This window comes from Lissotriton vulgaris, chromosome 5 (assembly GCF_964263255.1).
Source record: "Lissotriton vulgaris chromosome 5, aLisVul1.2, whole genome shotgun sequence".
Classification (NCBI taxonomy): domain Eukaryota; kingdom Metazoa; phylum Chordata; class Amphibia; order Caudata; family Salamandridae; genus Lissotriton; species Lissotriton vulgaris.
In genome coordinates this window covers 1,278,902,115-1,278,925,636 of record NC_141693.1, presented here as the reverse complement: position 1 = coordinate 1,278,925,636, position 23,522 = coordinate 1,278,902,115, and the positions used below count along the sequence as shown (strand labels likewise).

The window sequence follows — 23,522 nt, the reverse complement described above, 5'->3', positions numbered from 1 at the left end:
TTTAGATAACAAAATCCTCTCACAAGCACAATATGGGTTTAGAAAGGGATTAGGTACTTTGGAACAGTGTGTCAACCTTGATCTTCTTATCAGCAAATATACATTAGCGAAAGGGGGTAATTTATTTATATGTTTTGCCGACCTTAGCAGCGCTTTTGATCTCGTGGACCATTCTATACTGTGGCATATATTGCTGGATACTGGTGCCCCAAAATAAATTGTATATTTTTTGGCAAGAGTCTACGAGAGACTATCTAGCAAGGTGCGCTATGGGTCCGCAGGTGAATGTACCCCCCTTTTTAACGGTAAAAGGGGCATCCAACAGGGCTGCGTCCTGGCTCCACTTTGTTTTCATTATTCATTAACCAAGTTGACGCAACACTGAGACAGATACCCGCGGATGCCCCCCTGATAGACGGCCAGGCTGTCCCAATTTTATTATATGCAGATGATGCGGTTTTACTTTTCACGTACCCCAATCGGCCTTCAGCGTCTTATCAATAATTTTATATTATTTATTAATGGCAGGAAACTTTTAATTAATAAATCCAAGACATTTGCCATGACATGTGGGAAAAAAACATCTAAATCCAGTAAGGCTTTTTTTTTTGGAGAGAACAAAAATGCATTCGGTTAAATCATTTTCTATCTTGGTGTAACATTCGCAGGAAACGGGATATGGATATGGGAATATGATAACATACGACACAAAAGGATTAGGAATACCAACAGTATTTTCAGATTCTCAGCAAAAGTGGGAGGCAGAAGAGTTAAAGATATGGTGGCTATTTAAAATGCCAGGTGTGTATCCTCTGCACTTTATAGTTCAGGAATCTGGGGACACCATTTTGAAAAGTCACTACAACAAGACGAAAACACCTTTCTTAAACGCCTGTTGTGTGTTCCACCATCGGCCTCTACAGATTTGATACACCAGGAAGGGGGACTTAACTATATCTTAGACTTAGCCGCATTACGACCTCTTTTATTATGGCGCTCTATTTGGTCGAAACAGGAAACAGTATTCACACAACGTATTATCAAAGAATGCCTAAAGCTTGACCACTGTTTACGTATTCCTTGGTTAAATTTTATCCACCACTGGTTTAGTCTTTTGTTTAATTGCAACATCTTTACAGAACAAGAGTATGTAGCTTTAATTGCAAAAAAGGAGCTTAAAGAAAACTTTTTAACCTACAAAAGGGAGACACGAGGGAAATCAATTGGGCAACAACCTACCCTTGCATTTTACCAGCAATTACATCTTAAAGCTGGTTTTCAGGCCTACTTGGGTGATGTAACAAAAACCTCTCATCGCTTTGTCCCGACACGCTTAAGGCTAGGGATTGTTCATCATCTCGTGGCCTTCCCGATTATGAACCTTCATTTACATTGGTTATGGCAGGTTTACAAGTTGGATGCAACATGTTTTGATTCTCATTAGTTGTAGACACTGTTGTTACATCATTGGGTAATATCTGGGTTGCTGGTGGCCCCCTTGAGTTTGGTTGTGGCAGTATACAAGCTGGAATTATAACCAATTTAGAGTTAGAGCTAGAGCTGCTATAGTCTTGATATCTAATAGGTGGAGAAGATGATGGTCTAGCCTCTTGTACTATTCTTTGGGCTTCAATAGCCCCGCTCCCTGTTAAATTGAGATTCTGCCATGTTCTCTCATCTGACGTAAGTCAGTCATTATCTTCCATAGAACTCAATGCCTGTATTCTGTAAAATAAAGGAACATTTGTGCAGGGTGGTGGCAGTACTGATAATAGTGCCTGTTTGTTGGAATTAAAATTATCGATTGGTCTGCCCTGATTAGTGTTCATCATTAGGTGTCTATAAAAATATCCTAATGGCAAGTGGGTCATGATATATTCCCATTGGGATGGCGGAGGAGCATTTGCTAGAGTATTCCGCGCCCAGCCTGGGGATTTAAAGTTGATGATAATACAATCTCCCTCAAATTTTTTCTTAAAAGGCTCGATCCATCCCACCCGTTGCGTTAACAGTACCTGATTTGCTCCTGTCATCGGGAAGCCACAGTTATTGGACAACCAGTGTAAGGTTTTATTTTTAAGTGCAGCATGATTTTCCCACTGATCTTTCCCTAATTTAGGCACATTCACTAAGACTGCCACATAGGCCCCGTATTCAAGGGGCAAATCAATAGATAAGGGTACTTTATTTATGTTAGTGGGCGTAAGGTCTAAATTGCCTACTCAAGGGGTATCTAATACAGGGGGAATGCTGACCCCTGCATTTGGTTTCTCCCTTTGATCCTTGTCATAATTGGCAATGGCAACGGCAACATGCTTAGCTTTATTCTGAGTAAAGTTTTCCTTTAATACTTCACTATGATTTAAATTTCCTTTAGGTATCTTCTCAGTGTGTTGATTAGTCAAATTAGATATTGGTGGAATGCTGCCACTATCAATGTTCAGGTTAGAACCCCGTCTACTGGCATCTGCCCCCAAATTACCCTTCTCAATTCTTGCATAAATGTTCGAGACTTCCACTTAATTTATGGACCTCTTTAGCTATGATATCTATCCTATCATGGAGTGGCCTCAGTAATATAATTAATTTGTCAGAGATAGCTTCTAAAGATAAAGTATTCTGAACAGCGTTTGGGACTTGATTTGTATTTGTATCTGCTGTGCCCCCCGTGCAGGATATCTCTTATCTTTCTAAGCCTTATTATTTCCCTGACTGGTTATTTTCTTTTTATGTCCGGTAACTTTAGGTGGAGGGGTGGGAGATGGGTTGAGTAGAGTAACCGGTATAGATAATGTGGGTGTGTTAGAAATGCAGGAAGGCTCATCAATAGTATCATTCACACCAGCAACATGACCATTTACGTTTTTCACAAAGAGGTGGCTCAGTGATAATGACTCCTCCTTCATTAGCGAAAGAAGATTCTTCTCTAGATTTATCACCAGGCACAATGCTGGACCTCATAGACAAGCGCCTTTCCGTGCGATTAATTTCCTCTGATCGAGCACTAACTGCTTCTACTAAACATGTATCTATAGTAGTGCACGTCTTATCCAACAGAGGTTTATTTGCCCGCCTCCTTGCCATTTTAGAGTATAGCCAGTGAACTGTCCACAACTTGAGGGGAAGTTTCAAGCAGATACACCTACAATATGTTTATAAAGGGCAAGGTCAGGTTTTTGCCTTTACAGCTTTGCACGGGTAAAAGAAAAAACAGTACCTTTCAGAAGTTCTAAGTTGCCAAAGCCAGATTGTAGCAGGCGTTAGAGGGGTGGCCCAGCCCAGCTTCTTCCGGCCTCAGACGGTCCCGCCCTTGTCCCAGGCTTCGCCCACGCGTGTCCCGTGTTGCGGGATGCGTTCCGCGATTTTCTAGCACCTCCGGGCGCAGGCAGGAGGCTCACGAGTGCGCCATCGGTCCCCGGGGCTGCTGGGTAACGTAGTCGCTGCCCGTTGCCCTCACGGCATAGAGAGGAAAGATGAAGTGCCCAGCTGTTGCCCTCACAGCTCCCGAGTGCTGCTGCCGGTGAGCTTTGCCGCCTTCCCAGTGGCGCTCCTCAGTTTTCTAGTGCCTCCGGGCGCAGGCAGGAGCGTCACATTCAATTATTTACCTAATACATTCCCTTAGGGTTGGATCTCTTAACCTGATTTGGTTTACAACCCAAGGTTTTGGGTATGGCTTTTGTGGATGTGAGGTGTTCAACAGCCAGACCGGTGCATGGTCTGACAGTAATTGGATGTCAATGGTCGAGTCTATTAGTCTGAGTAATAAGATCTGACAGATCAAGAAATAGTCAAGGTGAGAGTATGTCCAAGGACGTTGGAGTAAAACTTGTAATACTTTTTATGTGGGTGGTGGGAACGCTAGGTCCTCAAAGTCTATATCTCATCAGCCTTGTATCAGCGTGGCCAGAGAGTGGGGCTTGCCATGTCTGGGGTGGGAGCAGTCCAACTCTACATTTAGTGGGGTAATGAAATCCCCCCCTTTATGGTGTTGCCTATGGCAAATTGAGAGATTCCAGGACAGAGGCAATTGAAATATCTTTCCTTGTCCTAATTGAGGCCACAGAGGGAAATACTTATTGGAATATAGCCTAGTGTTCCCCACATCCCTACTTGGTGACCATCGCAGTCTGTGTGTGTTGTCTATATGAAAACACAGACCTTTGCGTAGGATGATAGCTACCCTGTATGCGTGTATATTAGGAATGGTACTGCACAGGGAACCAGTATGAATGCAGGCGTTTAGTGTCAGCTTTAAGCAGGTGGGTTTCATGCAATAGTGCCATTTGCACCTTTTTCTGTTTAAGGCAAAGCAATAAGGCCTGGCGTTTGATCTGGGAGTTCAGGCCCTGCATTTTAAGTTACACCATTTTTAGAGGCGTCATGATAGCTAGTGTGAGTGTGCGCGGTCATAAGCTGATCCTGTGCATGGTGGCCTCATGGCCTTGTATGAGGACCAGTGTGTGAGATGTTTGGGACATGGAGATCCAGGAAAATATTGAGGGATGAACAACTACCTTTAATAAGGTGGATAAGATTAGGATCGAAAACCCACACACGACCAAGGTGTTAAAAGTCTATTAGGTACACAGAACTTTAGGTAAAACAAGAAGCAGGGGTAGGCTCCTAGGTCGGGTGTGGGAGGCCCTAGCCCCGTATGCCAGATTCCATGAGAAAAAGCAACCCATACCAGCAAAGCCAATTTTCAAAATCGTAGTCACCAGTGTGTTTACCTTTGCATTATTGTCCCTTGTCGAGAGGACTTTCATGGCGGGGTGGTTTGTGAAGATGGTCTGTGGTCTTGGCCCCCTTGGTGTTTGTGCTTGTGCGCCTTGTTCTGGGCAGAATATGTAGAATGTAAGCACCAGTATCTTTCTTGGTCTATTAGGTTAGTGTTCGCAGGGTCCTATGACCACCCCAATCTGCTACCGATGAGGGCGTCAGGCCCAGGTCTCACAAGCCTCAAATGAGGTAGCGTACTGCATATCGTTTAACTTTCGAAGTAAAGAGGAGTCGAAGGGGCGGATCACCAGCAATAAGTAACCATTCTTTCATCTGCTGCTGGGTTATCGCACAGAATTTCTCCTACCTGTCGAGCGTTTGGGCAGACACTTCTTTGAAGAGCAATATAGTAACTCCTCTGAACATTTCTTTCACACTGGTGAGCTGCCTGTAAAAAATTTCCTTCATGGTAAAGAAATGAATCCTAGTAAGGACGTCATGGGGGAGATTCTTTTGCTGTTGCAATGCGGAGTAGACCTTGTGGGTGCCATCCAGCAGAATCTGGCAGTTTTCCATCAACTGAAGAATGTCAGCAAAATGGGCCTGGATGTGGGTCCACAAGATCTGCAGGCGGGATTGTCAATGCAAGGCCCTACATTCTTATGTGAGGTTTTCCAGGCCATCAAGTTCATCCATAATGTGGAATGATCACTTTCAAGCTTTTCAAGATGGGCAGTGCGATCCATGTTGTTTTGAGTCTGGCTAGCCACTCGTTTCAACATGCTACAGACAGGAGTCGGTTTGGCGTAGAAAGACTTATAGATTAATGGTTCTTAGCCTGTGGTAAAAGGATCTTTAGAGGTCCGTGAGGCCTACTCATGGTGGTCCGCAACAGTTTCACACAAATAATAATGACATTTCTTTTTTTAAATGAATAAAGTATACACAAATAGGAAAGTAACATTATAAATTTGAAAAGTGAATTATACAAAATGTTTTCATATGTGAGAATTCAAAGGGTGCATACTTGTTTTTGTATTCTTGTGTAGTGTTTTCAGGTCCAAATCATGAAAATTGCTTAGGCTAGGGGTGCCTTACTTCCAATAATGACACAGTGGGGGTCCACGGATTTCAGTGATAATTTAGTGGAAGTCCACAAAAGTCAAAAGATTGTAAACTGCTGGTCCAGCCATGCCGGAGAGCTGCAAAACTCCAACAGTGTCTGAATGTCCCCCTGTGTTGCCAGGAAAAAGGAGTCGGCATTGTCGCTCGATCTGGAGCTTGAGGCTTGGGAGCTCCCTCCCTAAGAGATCAAGGCAACATACTTCTAGTGTAGGTCCCCAATAGAAGGAGGACTCCGATGGCCACCATTGCTGCTGACGGTATAATTCTCTGTGACCCTCCAGTAGGAAAGCTCAGTCCCCAAACTCCCCCCCCCCCACCCCCCCAAGGAGTCGCTGCTCACCTCCTATTGTAAGGCGGTCAACAGTCTATAGGAACCCTTTCCTTTAATCCCTCTCAGGTTCAACAGCAGATGGTTCACAGATGATAAGGCTATGAAGTCAAGACTGGCACCCTGCAAGGTGCTCCGTGCCTCCCCGGTTAGTAGTCAGGGGAGCCCCAAGGTAACTGGTCCTGGTCGGGCCCAGAGGTGAGGGGTCGCTGCAGTCTCTCTCGGCCCCACATTATACTAGCACTCTCCTGGTTAAACCTTCCGGTCCCCAGCTGAAATAGTTAGCCTGTTGCCTCCCCTTCGAAGACTCCCACCTGCAGTTCCCCACTGCCTCGCCCTCCGAGTATACTGTCACCACCTCTCACTGTTAAGCAAACTCTGTCGGGGAAGCAGTTTGCCAAGACCAAGTTGTGAATCCGAAACTCCTTGTGGTTCCCCTCTTCTGCAGCTTCTGTACCCCTACCTCCCACCCTCCCTCTCTCACTCTCAACCTCTCTCACTCCCTCAGGTCCTGTGGTATCAGTTTGCGCCCACATTGGCCATAACATAACAGGGGCCTCAGTGCTGTCCCGATCAGCCTCTTAGTCACTCGCTCTGACCGTGTCCTTGGTCTTTTGGTTCCACACTCTGCTTTCCTGAGCTCACTGCTGATCAGCCCTTGATCCGCGGCCCACCACATCAGGGAAGGACCCGAGGCCTAGCTGGTATCTGGCATTGCACTTAGGGCAAAGTTGGAAAGGTGTTATCTCCAAAACACTCCCCCACAGTCATTCTCAAAAACTACAACTGGATTCCTTGAAGTTGTCTCCAAGTGATGTCTTTTGCGAAGAGTTGAAATTGAAGGTTGGCTGGCACAGATGAAAGACTGTCTGCAGAGGTTTTCCCATTGCTGCAGTCAAGTTCCTGACAGCTGGTACCTAGGTTCCTGAATGTTTCCCGGGGATGGCACATGAACATCTGAATCAGCTGGTGGAAAAAAACCAATATGAAGTTTGACGGTTTTGCCTTTCCATCACAGGGGCAACAAGGTAGTTTTTGTTTATGTTTGCCCATATGGGAAAGGCTATTAAAAAGTGAAGGGTACCCAATCTTAATCTTAGATAAAATCTATGTTGCAAATTGGGTACCCAGAACACATTGTTTTATACCTATCTCTCGTAATGCCTCACTGTATTCCTTGATTGTTGGTTTTAGACTCATTAGCATACTCAAAAAGTCCCTCGCCCTCTATAAGCCCAATTTTCACTTCCTTTTTACTATAGCATAACATTTGTGCAGGGTACTTGATATCAACATTCTTGCCAAACTCTTTTAGGAGTTTAATATATGCCAGCCATGGGATTTTATTGCTGTTATCAAGGCCCAGGCAATCTGTTGTAATATCCGGAGTGAATCTAGTTCCACTTTTGCTCCAAATCCTGTGCAAGGCAGTTAATGGGGCTCTACAAATGTAATCATCAATATGAGGAACTGTAAGCTTATAATGTACTATATAGGAGGGAGTTGAATTAGGCACTTCAAGCATTCTCCTGAAAAATATATTCTCTTGGGTCTCAGTTGACCATTCGCCATAAGGCAACACCATAGCAGGACCCCTGTCCATCTAATTGAATACACATCTCAACAGATAAAAAAACATGCTTAGGCGACCACCCACAATACACTTATCTTCCACCATATTCCCAGATCTGGAGGCCAACTCATCCCAGAGTGATGTCTTTCAATTCATTTGTAGGCATGTATTGACATGAATTCATGTTTTAAACATACCTGCAACATCTCTGTATCCTAAAATGTTGGATATATCTATATCATGATACAATGTGGAGAACTCCACTTGTCTGACAAGTTTAAGTTTGCTCTACACAGATGCCTCCAAAAGTAATACATAGTCGATTAATAAAAACAAAGTCATGGAGTGGCTAGAATCAGCTCTTGTGCAAGCTAGGCATTTCAGTCACACAAATCATGAAATAGAACACAACCGACTTTTAGAAAAACCGTGCAACTATTCTGAAGTCTGGCTCTGGAGAAAAAGGGTGCTCCGGAGGTTCTAAAAATCTACATGGAGAAAAAAAGTGATCTAGAAGAATCAAAGAATCAACCCTTTTCTAGTTTCCTCTACTAGGTTTGCCTGAAGAGAAGGAATTTTTTCCTGTTTGGTATTCCATTAAGTCCACTGACAAAGTAGGACTTGTTTTACCCATTCCTATCTCCATGTCCCACCAGTTGCTACCAACAATGAGGCACTGCCAGCAATTTGTGCATGCATATAGTTAGAAATGGACTCCATGAAAGTCCTCATTTAAATGAACAGCATTTAGTAATATATAATATATATATATATATATATATATATATATATATATATATATATATATATATATATATATTTTAAACAAGAAATCTTGAAAGAACCACAGCTGCACTCACCGACGCCTCTCCTTGGCTTCACCAGAGGTTTCAGTACCACTTGTAGAGGATGTGTTGGCCGATGTAACTGCATTGTTGGCAGCATTGGGCAGAGGTCTGTTGGTGAGGACACCTAATGGAGTGCTTGCAGGTGTACTCTCTGAAAACTTCTCTGCTGTGGAGTCAGCTTGTAGCCGAGGCGGAACCCTGAAAAGTATATTCAGAGGGTTCCACACTAGATTTACTCATTTCCTTCATATTTGTTATAAAGAAATTAAGCACTTACAGACAAATAATTAGTAAGGTAAAGGGGGCCTAAGAAAAATCGAGACAGATTTACCCATACAACCAGCTATTTACTAACTCACAAACAAGTAAGTGCAAATCTTTCAAAACCAGTGCTGGATCCTCCTTTAATAATTAGAACTTTGAAGTGCACAAAGGGGACATAGTTAAGCTAGCATTGATATTAAATGAAATAACCCAAGGAGTCAAAGTCCTACAACTCTAACAAGTATTCAGTTAGGCATTCATTAAAGGATCTCTGCTTGTAATGCAAACATGGTACAGTTGTTCTCTGCCCTACGAGGCGTCCGGTTCATTGTTATTCAATTATCCAAATTCCTCCTCTTTCAAAACTCAATTCCCAATTACACCCAGAGTTGAATTACGGCAGTTATCTGAGAATGTCCTAACAAAGAAATTCATACATTCTGTTCTGCAGACTAAGTTTAAAGGTGGGCTTATCTCCAGATATAAGTAAAAGACCTCTAGCATGCATGTCAACAACCAACTCAAGAGTACTTCTTAAAAATGTACTGCAAGTGCTGGTACTTGACTAAAATAGCTAATTCAAGATGCGATCCGAGGAAAATAAAGGCTCCTACATTTGTTTTCTTTTGTGAAGCACAAAGGAATATTATGATTTAGGTTTTCAAGTACATTTTTGAGAAGAGCATGCCACTGACAGAGCTGCCACGTCATAACAGACCCTTTTTGGTCAAATGAAACAGACAGGACATAATAAAAAGTTCTAGTAGCAGGGAGTTTCACAAAGTGATACTGTGCACAACATATCCCTGCAAAATTGCACCATATCTCTTAAGTGACATTCCTACCTGGCAGGCTGGCGGACTGATGCAGTAGTGTTCGCACTGGCAGGCATGGGGAAAGATTGCCACTGGCTGCCTAATGAGGTAGAAAGGCCAGTTGTTGGGGATGAGGTAGAAGGTGATGTAACACGATTGGCTGAAATGCAAGGACTGAGGTCGTTTCTTCCAAATGAAGGACTGAAAGAAGAAAGGGTCACACATCAGTACATTTATGCTGGGTATATTTGCTCAAACCGTAAATGGGTATCCAGCAAAGTGGAAAGAACACTTCTCTTTATCCAGTCCTGAATCAATACCCACCAGATATTATATAAAGTTTTTTGTTTAATGACACTTGCTGGGTTTTCGAGATCTACTGGGAAATCCTTCCCAAGTCAGATATTTGAAACACAAAACATGTTAAAAGCTATTTGTGTCACCAGCCCTGGTTGCAAGATTGTACCCCGGGTATTCCAGCTATTGCCCAAGATGTTTACAGGCAAATCTTTACCACATGGTTAGGGAATGCCAACAAATTCAAGAATATTAGTCGGCAATATTGGTCCTGATGAATGACGTATCTGCCAGAACGTAGATGTTTGATAGAAATAGAAAGGAAAATGTTAATTACCCTGTAAATATCTGTTTGCAGCTGTTGATTAACATGCTCTGCATAATCCTGCCATTTAGTGTTGGTCGCGGATACTTGCAAACTGTATTCTGCAACAAAGTCTGTAGTCTTGAAATATCTTGAAAGTCCTCCTTTAGCCCTCAGCGCACCAAGACAAAGGTTCTACCTCTGATTGTTTTCACCAGAAATGAGTAATAAAAATGGAGCATATTGAAACAAAACAAAAACTAAATATACTGTGTGTTATAACAAATTAATTAACGGTAAACATCTTGGATCAAAGATAGCTTCCAGGGACGAGGGAGGAAGCATGTGAATCTACAGCACTACAAGCTAGAAACCGATGGTTACTGGGGTAATTAATATATTTTATTTGTAGCACGAGGTGCTTTAGATACACATTCTCTGCATAAACTGTAAATCAATATATTTCATAACTGTTGCACATGATGCACATGTTTGGAGCTAGGTTCTTTTTACAGTCTGGCCAAACAAATCCTCCTGAGGGGATTGAATATCCACAGAATATTAACTGATAAAAGTCTATGATGCTGACCATGTAGAAGCTTTACCAATTTCTGTTGTGGACATTTTTCTGTAGTAGCCCCTTTCTTTAGTGTGTAATGTGCTTTAGGCACTACAAGCAGTGTATATTGAACTTTGGTATAACATGTCTTTATACACCCAACAATCAGCAATGCCAGCCATAGTCAGGTTCTGAAAAACCAGAGAAGAGTTTGTAGATGGATTTTGTTCCATCAATGTAGTACACTAGTGCCCTTTTAAAATCTACTGTGTGTAACGTCCTCTCGGTCACTGTTTCTAGGAGAGGGAAGAAGAGCAGCATCTCAATTAATTGGTTAACAAAGCAAGCGGAATCCACCTTTTGAAGACATTTTGGATTCGTCCTTAAGACATTTTGTCTTAATGTCCCATGAAAAATGACTTGTCCTCCGATGGTTTTTAAAGCTCGCTCGCACTCTTTAGGGAGCTTATGGCGACTAGGAAATAAATCTTTTCCAAAATAAACCACATTATTATAGTGGCTTAAAGACTTGTTAAGATTCAATTAAGATTTCATGAAGGAGTCAGAGGACTCTATAAAAGAATTTCGCATACAACCTTCCCTAAAGTCCCTGACAACAGGTATTCTTAACAGGCATGAGAGTTCTCGGTTTTGCGTGTATGCTGCCACTCTTCTCAATGTAAGTGAACAGAAGTGCATCCCAACACAGATGTTTGGAGGGGCACATAAATAATAAACATTTTGTACTGTTGCTTGAAGAGGTTCTATGAATATTACCAAACAGTAATGGACCTGTTCATGAGTGTTTTTGAGATATCCAAACTCTAGGAAGTCAGATGCCAAATCGCTAGGTTATTTTGCCCAAGGGCTGGATATCTAAGCTTACCCTGATCTTGAATGAGGATAGATATTCATGCAACTATGAAGACATTTTCGGCAGCATTGAATACACAGTTAGCGTTTGCAGAATGAAGGCCATGAATGTTTGCCTCACATTTATGGGACCAAGAGCAGGTATTATGAACAGTCCTGCAGTGGAGATGTGCTTCCCACCCCTTGAATAAGGAGTCTGTGGTAATGGTCACCAGAGGTTGAGGGTCCTTGTATGGTCTGTCCAGCAACAGGTTTTTGTTGTTCCATCACTGGAGATTGTGCTGAATTCTGTAATCTACCAGCACTAATTCCTCCCAATGCCCTTCTGCTTGTGTCCATTGCCTTGCCAGACATTTGTGCAGTAGTCCCATGTGACGTTTTGGGTGCGGCACTACTACTATGCATGGAGCCAACATTCTCATCAATTTCATTACCATCCTCTCTGCAAGTGGACGTGATGCAATCACTTTCTCTAAATTTGGTTAGGCTTTACCAGTGAATAAGTTTAACACTGCTACTAGGAAAGGTTGCATCTGCTGTGGCTCTAGATGCAATTTATTTGCACTGTTGCTCTTTATCGGCCTGTCGTCTGGGTATGGAAAAATGTGAATAGCATCTCTTCTCAGATGTGCAGCTACCACTGCTAGGCATTTGGTAAACACTGTTGGGGCTGTAGTGACCCCAAAGTAAATGTGCTTGAACTTGTAGTGCTGTCCACAAAGCCCAGGTGGCAGTGGTGTGCCAGATGTATGTGAATTTGGAAACCGCTGTCTTTAAGGTTGTGGGTTGCCATGGCATCTCCTGGTAAGAGCAATATAAACACAGCCTAAAAGGATGTCATTCTGAAGTGCATCAATGCAGATTCACTTGGTTTGAGATCGATCATCAGTTGCAGGGCATCATCCTTTTTTTGCATAATAAAGTGCAGGGAGGCCACTCCCTGGTCCCGGTGTTGCTTGGCATCTTCTCTGAGAAGTGCCTGTACTTCCTCCTGTAAGAGCAGACCATTTTCTTGACTCATTACCCCACTGAAAGGACTCCTGCTGTTTCAAACCTATTCACTCAGTTGAAGGTACAGCTCTGGCTCCAAATCTTGCATGCTATTTTTAAAAACAAGCTTTGGGTTAATGTGTTTGGAGGGCAACCGAAGCTTTGACAGTGTTGGTATATTTTTAAATGTTCTCTACCATGCTGTTTACTTGTGTTTCCCAAAGATATTCCCCCATGAAAGGAAAATTGATGAGGTGTTGATAAACAACAAGGCAGAGCCCAATACCTCAAGTCATGCAGGAAGGCAAATAATTATACTGGTATTTAACTCCCTGGAGGATGTTTCTGCAGAGTTCTGTGCATGCAAAATATTGTCATTACATATGAGTTTGCCTTCTTGGCTGCACTCTGGTGGTACTTTTTAGGGAGAGTGTTTTACCAGCACATCCATTTCTGTCCAGTGGTAAGGTTAACCCTGGGATAGGAGCCCCACAGAATTGGCGATCTTCCATTGCTTCCACTGCGGTGCACTTACCAGCTGCATCTATGTTCTTAATTTTCTTCTCACAAGGTGGCGCGCCCCTAGTAGTCTGGGTTGCAGCATTTTTCCTGGTCATGTGAACGAGAGAGTCAAGTGGAGCATGGCCTCTGATATATGGTGGACAATTAGGAGCAGGTTCATATTTTTTCTTCCACCCTTGGATTTACCACTCATACCTACAAGGTGCTTTAAAGTTCTCAGTAGCACATCTCGTTATGCTATTAAGCACTGACAAATACTGCTCCACTCTTCAGTTTTTGGTAGCATTTTAACTAGGAAATCCTCCTACTCTACATGTAGGTCTAACTTACTATAGCCAGCTGCCCTTTGTATTATTGTATGATGTGCAGTGGCGTCATTGGGAGGTGATAAAGCTCTAGGTTAACTTCTTCCTGTGGGCTGACGTTGTAGTCATCCCAACGGTATTCGTCCGGTGGTGCAGACTCGAAGAAAGACAGGCTGACTATCTTGGTTTGAGTTTGTGCGCAAAGAGTTAACAGACTGAGTACATGGTGGTGGTAAGGGAGAAGACGGAGGGTGTGATGGCTCTGGGCATTGGGGTGTTCTCTACTTTTCTTAATAGGATGAATAAACTACACAGCTCCTCACATAGTCCCTCTTCAAAGGCTACCCTTCTCTTCCTGTCTACAACTGGCTGCGGTGTATGTGTGACCTCTCTGACTAGGAAGTGGGCTGCATGGATATATCTGGTACACAAATACAAATAGATTGCGCGAGGCCCAACATCAGGGATTTCAGCGTGCTCAATATCTGGAGATCCCTCAATAGACTTCAATATCTATCTATATTGAGGTCCTTTTTGGTGCCAGTTAGGGAGTCTGCTTCAAAAAAGGCTTTGGCATGAATTATGGCTCCAAGTTGGTCTGTCCTTCAGGTTGACATTGAATGGAATGGAGGCACTGCACCTCTGCCTTTAGATTTCCCTAGAGCCGAAGGGGACTCCATGTCAACTAGGTTCACAGAATAACATCAGACTTGAAGGTCAGTTATGCCTCTTGTGCCCAGTCTTGGAACTCGATGCCCAGGTTAGTATGGAGCAGTGCTCTGCCTTTTGCTTGGATGGCATTCGAGGTTGACCTCCAAAAGGTCGATCATGTGTTATAGGGTGACGAATAGGGAGGCTAGAGGCAAGGTGTTTGTTGTAGGTCCTTAAATTGGCTGTAGAGTTTTAGTCTCTTCCTCGATGTTGGATACCTCCAATGATGAAGCCTCTGGGTTTAGAACCTGCTTGGCTGGGGAAGACTTAAAGTAACCCTTCCTTTCTCAAAAGCCTCCTCTCATTACATGGGCTGAAGATAGGAGCTATGTTGGTTGGGGTTTGATGAGGCATCTCATGATGAGCCCAGCAGTGCTCTAGGCAACATTAATCATCTTTTTAGTTCTGAAAGCCAGATGAGCAGAGCAGGTCGACCCTCATACTTTGAGGGCAGGCTACAGACCTGCTGGTGATTACACAATGGGTATTTGCCATTACGTTCTGCTATTTGTTCTCAAAAGAAAAAGATATAGTTGCTAGTCCCAGAGCTTTAGCTGAAACATCTGAACCCGCCGATGGAAAAAACACAATATGAAGTTGAGTCTCTAATATACTGTGGGCTATAGGAGAAGTCTTGAGATATAAATCAAAGACTTATTAGAAAGAAAAACAAATTCCACACACAACACTACATGACAGGACTAAGCAGATCATTGCATCTACCTACAACAGTACATGCTCCAAACAATGATTCCAACATAAATCGGTCTCACACGTTTACTAGAGCATGTCAACATCTAAAGCAAAAGACATTGCACATCTAACCAAGAATTCTAAAGTTTTGAAGAGATATTGTGGTATTCAACTATCATTATAAAATGTTAACAGATATGCATCATGAACACCTTAATAAGTTTTGCTTTAGGTTTATGGATGTTGTTTTAAGAATACATATCTTTAGAAATAGCCCTAACCTATGTTACAAAACAGAGAACTTGTTTATATTCATATACAAGGATTTCAAAAGTTGCATTAAAAAGGTAAAAAAACACCTTGTCTAATGCTTTTTCTGGTTTAATTTGTCCACAGATTTCTAAGCTTTAGAATATTCCTATGACAACAGACATTTAAGCAGTGTCGTGCATCCCATATATGCGCCAAACCTGCGCGCTGACATCACTTTCTTGATTGTCTATTTCCACACCCTCCCACATGGAGCACAAAACTATCAGCAGTACCAGTGAGCAGATCTCGAATTTAGGGTCTTTTCAGATGTTAAAAGGAAACCACTCCACAGAACAGGGAGGCCAGTGAGATAGAGGGCAGTTAGATAGTGTATCCACCAAAAAGAGCGTGACCAAAGGTAAGTAACTTATTTTCTGAAGGATACTTCTAACAGCAGACTCCCTACCTTTAGACCTGATGCTAAATAAGTACCTCTGAAAGAAAGAGGACCTTTGGAGTGGACTAGGACCAAAAAGTCCTGCAGGACCAAATGTGTGAAAAGCCTTCCCGGCGGACCTGCCTGGCAGACAGGACTGCTTCATGAACATATGCAACAAGACCCACATCGCACCCGGACAGTTATCAAGAACAGGCACTCCACAAGCCAATGCAGTGTTAGCAGCTTTGGCCCTGGTAGAATAGGCACGCAGTCCTTCTGGAGGCTGATTCCTTGCCAGCTAGTACCAGATCTTAATGCAGAGGATTAGCCAACATGGTAGAGTCCGTTTCTGCACCACCATACCTTTCATAGAGCCACAGAGCACCACAAAAAGCTGATCCTCCACCCAATGGGCTACGGTCAGGTCAATATAAAAGCTCAACGCTTTTTTGGGGTCTAATTGATTGAATCTCTCCCCCTGTTCGAGGGGTGAGGCCGGACAAAAAAGGTGGAGGGAGGGTATTACCCAACGTGAAAGAGCATCACAAATTAAGGCAAAAAGGTTGCCCTGGTCCTCAAACACCAGTGTGCCAGAGAAAAGAGTGGTATAAAGGAGCTGCATTGAGAGAACCTGAAGCTCAACTGAAGTGATCGCAGTGAGGAAGATGGTTTTAAGAAACACAAGACGCAACATGCAGCTGTGCATAGGTTAGAAGTGTTGACACATGTGAAACATCAGGACCAAATTATTGTGCCACAGAAGTATCACAAACTGGCCGGGAAAGGGGGGGGCATGTGTGTCTAAGCTTTAATAAATTGCATCAATACAGGTGGCATAAACAAAGAGTTGGTCCAACAAACATAAGAGGGCTGAAATGGCTGACAAATAACCTTTAATGATGCCCACTTCAAGACCTTGCTAGGTCAAAGATAAAACAGACAAAATATCCAAGAGTTTGGCTTGCAACAAAGTCTGTTTTTCAGACTCTACAAGAGGCCACAAATTTGTACCAGCGCCCTGCATAAATATATTTTATGGAGGGACATCTGATCGAGGATGACATCCACAACCTTAGGAGGTAGATCAAATGCAGTAAACTGCCATGCAAGTTCGGGGGCCAAAACCTGCCCTGCTAGGACATAAGACCCTCCTGAAACAGTAGCCTGATCGGAGGACAAATGCTCATTCCCAAATGTACCTCATTCCACACTCCCTAGGCCCAATCTAGAGCCACTAGGAATACTTGAGCCTGGTGGTTCCTGAGCTTCTTCAGAACTTGCATAGGTTTTCACACTACTGGTTCTTGATGGAGGCAAAAACATACCATCAGGGCTCTCCCAAATGTCTGAAGAAGTCCTGTGTCGTGTCACCTCAGGATGCAACAGCTACTCATGATCTGCCAGGCTTCGAAGTCAACACTGGCCTTCAAAGATCCCATCAGGTGGTTCAATACCAGGGAGATAATTCAACACTCCATCCAAGATCAGAGGCGCACGGCCCCACTCTGCCCTTCCTATTGCATTAACACATGCCGCTAGTGTTGGCAGTGTGAACATGCACCAGCCATCCCATGATTAACAAACAGTAGGGGGAATTCAAAACCTGGCTAATGGCCCACAGCTCCAACAGATTTATAAGGAGCCAGTCTTCCACTGGAGACCAGAGTCCTTTGATGCACACCACTCCCATATGATCTTCCAAAGCATGTGGTCAGGAGAGGAAGAAGGGTCAGAGACTAGTCAGGTTGCCGAACAGCTTCCAATTCTGCAGTGGAGCAGTCTTCCTCCATCTGATGACTTCTGACAGGTGTCCTTAGTGCTTGGGGCTATTGAGATCTCAGATCCCTCTGCAGCACTCTCCTATGTCACCTGGCAAAGTGGCCAAGCAGCATATATGAGGGCAGCAGTCCTCAAAGCTTCAAAGCTGCTCTCACTGAAATCCAGGACCTAGGAGGAAAGATAGGGATCATAGCCCGAATGTCCTGAATGGGCACTTATGTAGCGGCCTAGATCGAGGGCAGACAGAACTTGGGCTAGTGTAAGAAGGAGTAGTTCTTACCTGTAACTCCAATTCTGTAGTAGGGGTATCTCTGTTATAGTCATAATCTAGTGAATATTCCCGCTCATGTGCGGGGACCCCGGAGCAATCAAAAATAATCTCTTAAGCTGTCTTCTGTGCAGTCCTGCATAGACACTTAAGAGAGAATTAAAGACAATAATGCAGCCTAAACCATCATTTTCTCCACCGGGGAGGAGGATGGGTGCTTATGACTATAACAGAGATACCCCTACTACAGAACTGGAGTTACAGGTAAGAAATTACTCCTTCTGTAGTAGGGGATCTCTGTGTATAGTCATAATCTAGTGAATAGAATGGCAAGCCCATCCCCACAACAACCCGGCGGTGGAGAGAAAGACAACACCACTACTGTGCAAACAGATTTCTTAAAGAAGCCTGCCCAACCAGAGCATCTGCTCTGGCATCAGAGTACAGACAGTAATGCTTAGCAAAGGTATGGACCGACTTCCACGTGGCAGCCATGCAGATGTCTGCAATGGGAACATTACCGAGCAAAGCTGTTGTAGCCGCTTTGCCCCTGGTGGAATGAGCCTTCGGCTTACCCCCTAAGGTCTTATTAGCCTTTTGAAAACATAACTGGATACAGGACACAATCCACCTAGAGATGGACTGTTTAGAGGTAGGAAGACCAGTCCTGACCGACCCATAGTTGATAAACAATTGGTCTGACCTACGAATATCCTTGGTTTTATCCAGATAGAATTTCAACACCCTTCTGACATCCAGAGAATGAAGAGACCTTTCCGCTGGAGTGGAAGGATTCTGAAAAAACGTAGGTAAAGTTATAGTCTAGTTAACATGAAAATCAGAAATCACCTTAGGAAGGCACGTAGGGTGAGTATGCATCACAACCTTAGCAGCATGAAATACAGTATAAGGTTCCTGGCAACACAATGCCTGAATTTCACTCACCCTGCGGGCCGATGTAATGGCCACAAGGAACGGCGCCTTCCAGGACAGGTGCTGCAGCGAGGCCTTATGAATGGGTTCAAAAGGGTCCTTCATCAGCCTGGACAGCACCACGTTCAGCTCCCACGAAGGCGAAGGAAGCCGAACAGGAGGCAACACTTTCTTCAAGCTTTCCAAAAAATCCTTTATCACAGGAATCTGGAAGAAGGATGTCTTTGAAGGGTATTTCCTGTAGGCAGTCCGCGCAGCGAGATGAACCGTAATAGAAAGGAAATTAAGGCCTGACTGCGCCAAATGGAAAAGGTATGGAAGGATGACATCTTCCTTGCATTTCGTCGGATCATAGTTCTTGGACGTGCACCAGAAGCAGAACCTCTTCCACTTGTAAGCATATGAAGTCCTAGTGGAAGGACGCTTAGCCTCCTTCAGTATTGTAGGAAGATGGATACCTGACTATGGTTACCGCACATTTTTTGCCTAGTGTTTAGCTGGTTTTCGACTTAGTTGGCCTGGGATCCTGCTAATCAGGGCCCCAGACTATCTGCTCTCTCTGTAAAATGGACTCCATGTACTTTAGGTACATCTCCAATTCGGTATTGGGTCACCTTATGAGCCCCTGTACAGTGTACTATAGGTACCCAGGGCATAGGTGCATCCAAGGCCTACTAGGGGCTGCAGCATGTATTATACCACCCCTGGCTGGCCTCTCACATTGACACAACTGGCTGATCACTCAGCTGGGTCATGGTCGTGTAATCACCCCTTGCTTAGATACAGTATTCCTATATCTAACCCTAGATCTGGACACATATATACCTATAAGTCACTCGTATCCTTAACAATCCTGAAGGCAGAGTGCTTGGTTTTATGTGAGATTGTGCTCTAGCATGAGCTGAGCCTGTCTGCAGCTTTCGGAACCATGTCCTTATAGCTGTTCTAGGATATTGCCATACCATATACTCTTAAGTGCATTATGAACCTCGCGGTTAAATGCTAACTCTGGTTTGGCTTTATCAAAACATGTCGAGTAAGGTGTCATACGTTTTGGAATACTACTCCCTCACAAGTTCTGGCGACGGGTGTAGCATTCCACCCTTCTAGAGGGAGAAGACATGTTGTTCCTACTATTCCCGGTTAAAGTTAACCAGAGCCTCAGCATCACAAAATGGATGCTGCGGCCACAGACAAGTCTGACCTCCTGCTGCTGGGAGTCCGTCCAGCGAGGGAGGCTTGGACAATAGGTTTCCTGTCTTGGGAGGTCCTAGCACCACCCCAGACAGGCTCTTGTGTATTAGGGCAGGAAAGGATGATAGAAAGGAGACACTGCCTGGGGCACACAAGGTGACCCATGCATAGTCCAGTTCAAACCGGTGCTGGGGCACTCCAGCCGCAGCTCTGGCACGAAACTGGACAAAGGGTGGGACCACCCCCTTGCCTGGTCCCACCCATAGGAGGGACCTAGCAGGTAATCCAGCCCCTAGATTTGGTATATAGGTAGGAGCTGAGTCCCAAGACTTTAGATTATCCTGACAAACTCTGAAACAAAACTCTGGACCTTCAACGATCTACTTTGCAAGAAGACGACTGAAGAATCTCCCTTGTGGTCAAGGAGTGACCACCCTGCACAAGCAGGCATCATCCAAGCGATCAACGACTTGCTTTGTCGACGCTTCCGCCAGAGCCCAAGCACAGAGCCTGGCGAGAACCGGACTTCCAGACTTCCTTCAGCCCGATCCACAGCCCCAGCAAAGCTGAGACCCGTGGAGGCGACGCAAGACGCGAGACGTGGGACCGCCCATCTTGAAAAGTCTGCGACCTGCTTACAGTGAAGCTTCAGAGGCACCCTGGAAGCTGTGCATTGGGGATTGAGAAGCCCCAGCCCCGAGCATCATCTGCACAGAAGATCAGCCCTGCACACGCCACGAGTTCTGCGTGGGGCCCTTCTGCATTTTCCTGCTCAGCGTGTCTGCCCGGTCACTTGCCCGTTGGCTAGTGGCCATCTTGGCGACGATCCTTTGAATTTACACCGCTGGTCTGGTTGCTCCAGACTGGCCCTTGCTTCCCTGAAAAGAAGCAGCCCATCAGACCTTGATGGTCTGATTAAGAAGCCAACTTCGATTCCTGCATGGGTTGCCTTTGCCAAGGCTTGTTGACTCCAATCCGGAAGCAGACACCGCCGACAGCAAGAGCCTTCGTGGGACAGTCCGTGCCCGACTCCGTGCCTGACTCCTGGGTGTCGTCGACGCCTCCTGGTCCACGTGGCTGCAGAGACAAGCTTCACGACAGCACCTGATTGCTTCGCGACATCGCCGGGTTCCTGCCGGGTTCCTGCCTGGTTCCTGCCTGGTTCCTTCCTGGTCACTGTGGGTGACCCAGACTCTGTCCCCTCTGCTTTCAGGACCTCTTCATCCTTGATCCGCCCTTGGATCCAACCGGACACTTCTCTCCGGGTCGCCTGCAGCATCTTTCTTCAAGGCTCCATAGGATTCAGCGACGATACCCGACAAACTTTGACACCTATGCACCCGCTTCCTGTGGAGTCAAGTCAAGTCAAGTCATAACATTTATATAGCGCACTACATACCCAGAGGGTTTCAAGGCGCTTAGGGAGGGGAGGAGGATTATTTGTCAAATATCCACGTTTTAAGCTGCTTTCTGAACGCTAGGTGATTCTGGGTGAGGCGAAGGTAAGCGGGGAGTGAGTTCCATGTTTTGGCAGCCAGGTATGAGAAGGATCTGCCTCCCATGGTGGTTTTGTTGATGCGAGGGACAGTGGCGAATGCTTGGCTGGAAGAGCGAAGTTGGCGGGAGGGGGTGTAAAAGGACAGTCGAGAGTTGAGGCAATCTGGTCCGATGTCGTAGAGTGATTTGTGTGCGTGGGTAAGCAGTCGGAAAGTAATCCTCTTATTGACGGGTAGCCAGTGGAGGTCTTTAAGGTGACCAGAGATGTGTTCGTTGCGTGGGATGTCTAGTATGAGCCTGGCTGAGGCGTTTTGGATTCGTTGTAGTTTCTTCTGGAGTTTAGCGGTGGTACCTGCGTAGAGGGTGTTTCCGTAGTCCAGTCGACTCGTGACTAGAGCGTGGGTGACTGTTTTCCTTGTTTCGGTGGGGATCCAGCGAAATGTTTTTCTGAGCATGCGAAGGATGTTGAAGCAGGAAGAGGATACGGCGCTGACTTGTTTGTTCATTGAGAGTGAAGAATCTAGGATGACGCCAAGGTTCCGTGCGTGGTCTGTCGGGATGGGTGCTTTTCCGAGGGCTTCCGGCCACCAGGAGTCGTCCCATGCGGAGGGGGATGTACCTAAGATGAGGACTTCTGTTTTGTCTGAGTTCAGTTTCAGACGGCTTTGTTTCATCCATTCGGCGACTTCTTTCATTCCTTCGTGTAGGTTAGTTTTGGCAGTGCTGGGGTCCTTGGTGAGAGAAAGGATCAGTTGAGTGTCATCCGCGTAAGAGATGATGTTGAGGTTGTGTTGGCGGGCGATGGTCGCGAGGGGGCTCATGTATACGTTGAAGAGGGTGGGGCTGAGTGAGGATCCTTGTGGTACGCGGCAGATGATTTCAGAGGCCTCGGACTTGAATGGTGGGAGGCGGACTCTCTGGGTTCTTCCGGAGAGGAACGAGGTGATCCATTCCAGTGCCTTTCCTTGGATTCCGATGTTTCTGAGGCGCTGTAAAAGGGTGCTGTGGCAGACTGTGTCGAAGGCTGCAGAGAGGTCAAGGAGGATGAGGGCGACTGTGTCTCCATTGTCCAGTAGAGTTCGAATGTCGTCTGTTGCTGCGATGAGGGCGGTCTCAGTGCTGTGTTTGGCTCGGAAGCCGGACTGTGAGGAGTCAAGGGATTTGTTGGCTTCGAGGAAGGCGGCGAGCTGGTTGTTGACAGCTTTCTCGATGACTTTGGCCGGGAATGGAAGAAGCGAGATGGGGCGGTAGTTTTTGAGTTCGGTGGGGTCTGCTGTTGGTTTTTTCAGAAGGGCGGTGAGTTCAGCGTGTTTCCAGTCTTCTGGGAAGGTGGCGGTGGTGAAGGAGCAGTTGATGACGTCTCGGAGGTGCGGAGCTATGACGGAGTCTGCTTTGTTGAAGATGTGGTGAGGGCATGGGTCTGTGGGGGATCCAGAGTGGATGGAATTCATCAGGCGGATGGTGTCCTCAGTGGAGATTGGGTTCCAGGCGTTAAGGGTGTTAGCGGGGGGAAGATAGTCAGCTGATGGTAGGGTGGGTTGGCTTTCGGGTTGGTTGTCAAAGCTGTTGTGGATTTCAGCAATCTTGTTGTGGAAAAAAGAGGCTAGGGAGTCGCAGAGGGTTTGAGAGGGGGTGATGTCGTTGGAGTTGGCCGAGGGGTTGGAAAATTCCTTGACGATGTTGAAAAGTTCCTTGCTGTTGTGGGCGTTGTTGTCGAGTCGATTCTTGAATGCTGTTTTCTTGGCTTTTCGGATCAGTTGGTGGTGAGTACGGATGGCGTTTTTGAAGGCGTCCTTGTTGCTGTTGGATGAGTCTTTTTTCCAGGTAACTCAAGTACTTCGGTGCTCCTGTGGGTATACACTATCCAACTGTCTAGGTTTCAAGTAACTTTCATCGAGTCCAGTCAGAGGTACCCTAAAAGAACTAGTTTCCATCTGTTACATTCCCATTCATTCCCTATGGTAACTTGCGTGCGAGTAAAGACTCTGCACAAGCCTCCCGTGGGCCTCCTGCTTCCTAACTATTGATAGTACAGCGTTGCCCCAGCGAGTCCCTAGGCCCTAGGCCTATTCCTTTTTCGAGCAGTGGTACTTATACCACTATTTTAGTATATGGTTTAGCGTGCCCCTAGGGCCCTACTGTATTTTGTGCAACTTATTGTATTTTAATTAAGTATCTTGTATTGTGCTTGAGCCTCTGACCTCAAAGAGTTCAGAGGGATTGTCTAGAAAGAA

General features: G+C 45.1%; 1 protein-coding gene across 7 annotated transcripts in view; it reads right to left on the bottom strand.

Annotated features, from left to right (window-relative positions):
• The window catches only part of PPP1R12B (protein phosphatase 1 regulatory subunit 12B), an 880,212-nt gene that overhangs the window by 530,208 nt on the left and 326,482 nt on the right, over positions 1-23,522 (bottom strand). For 4 of the 7 annotated variants that reach the window (XM_086923132.1, XM_086923134.1, XM_086923131.1 and 1 more), the window contains exons 13-14: positions 9,703-9,873; positions 8,606-8,791 (exon numbers count right to left, since the gene is read on the bottom strand). In XM_086923132.1, the coding sequence (XP_086779258.1) occupies positions 8,606-8,791; positions 9,703-9,873 (357 nt within the window). The remainder of the gene's footprint in view (positions 1-8,605; positions 8,792-9,702; positions 9,874-23,522) is intronic. The other 3 variants (XM_086923137.1, XM_086923136.1, XM_086923135.1) reach the window with 1 other exon arrangement.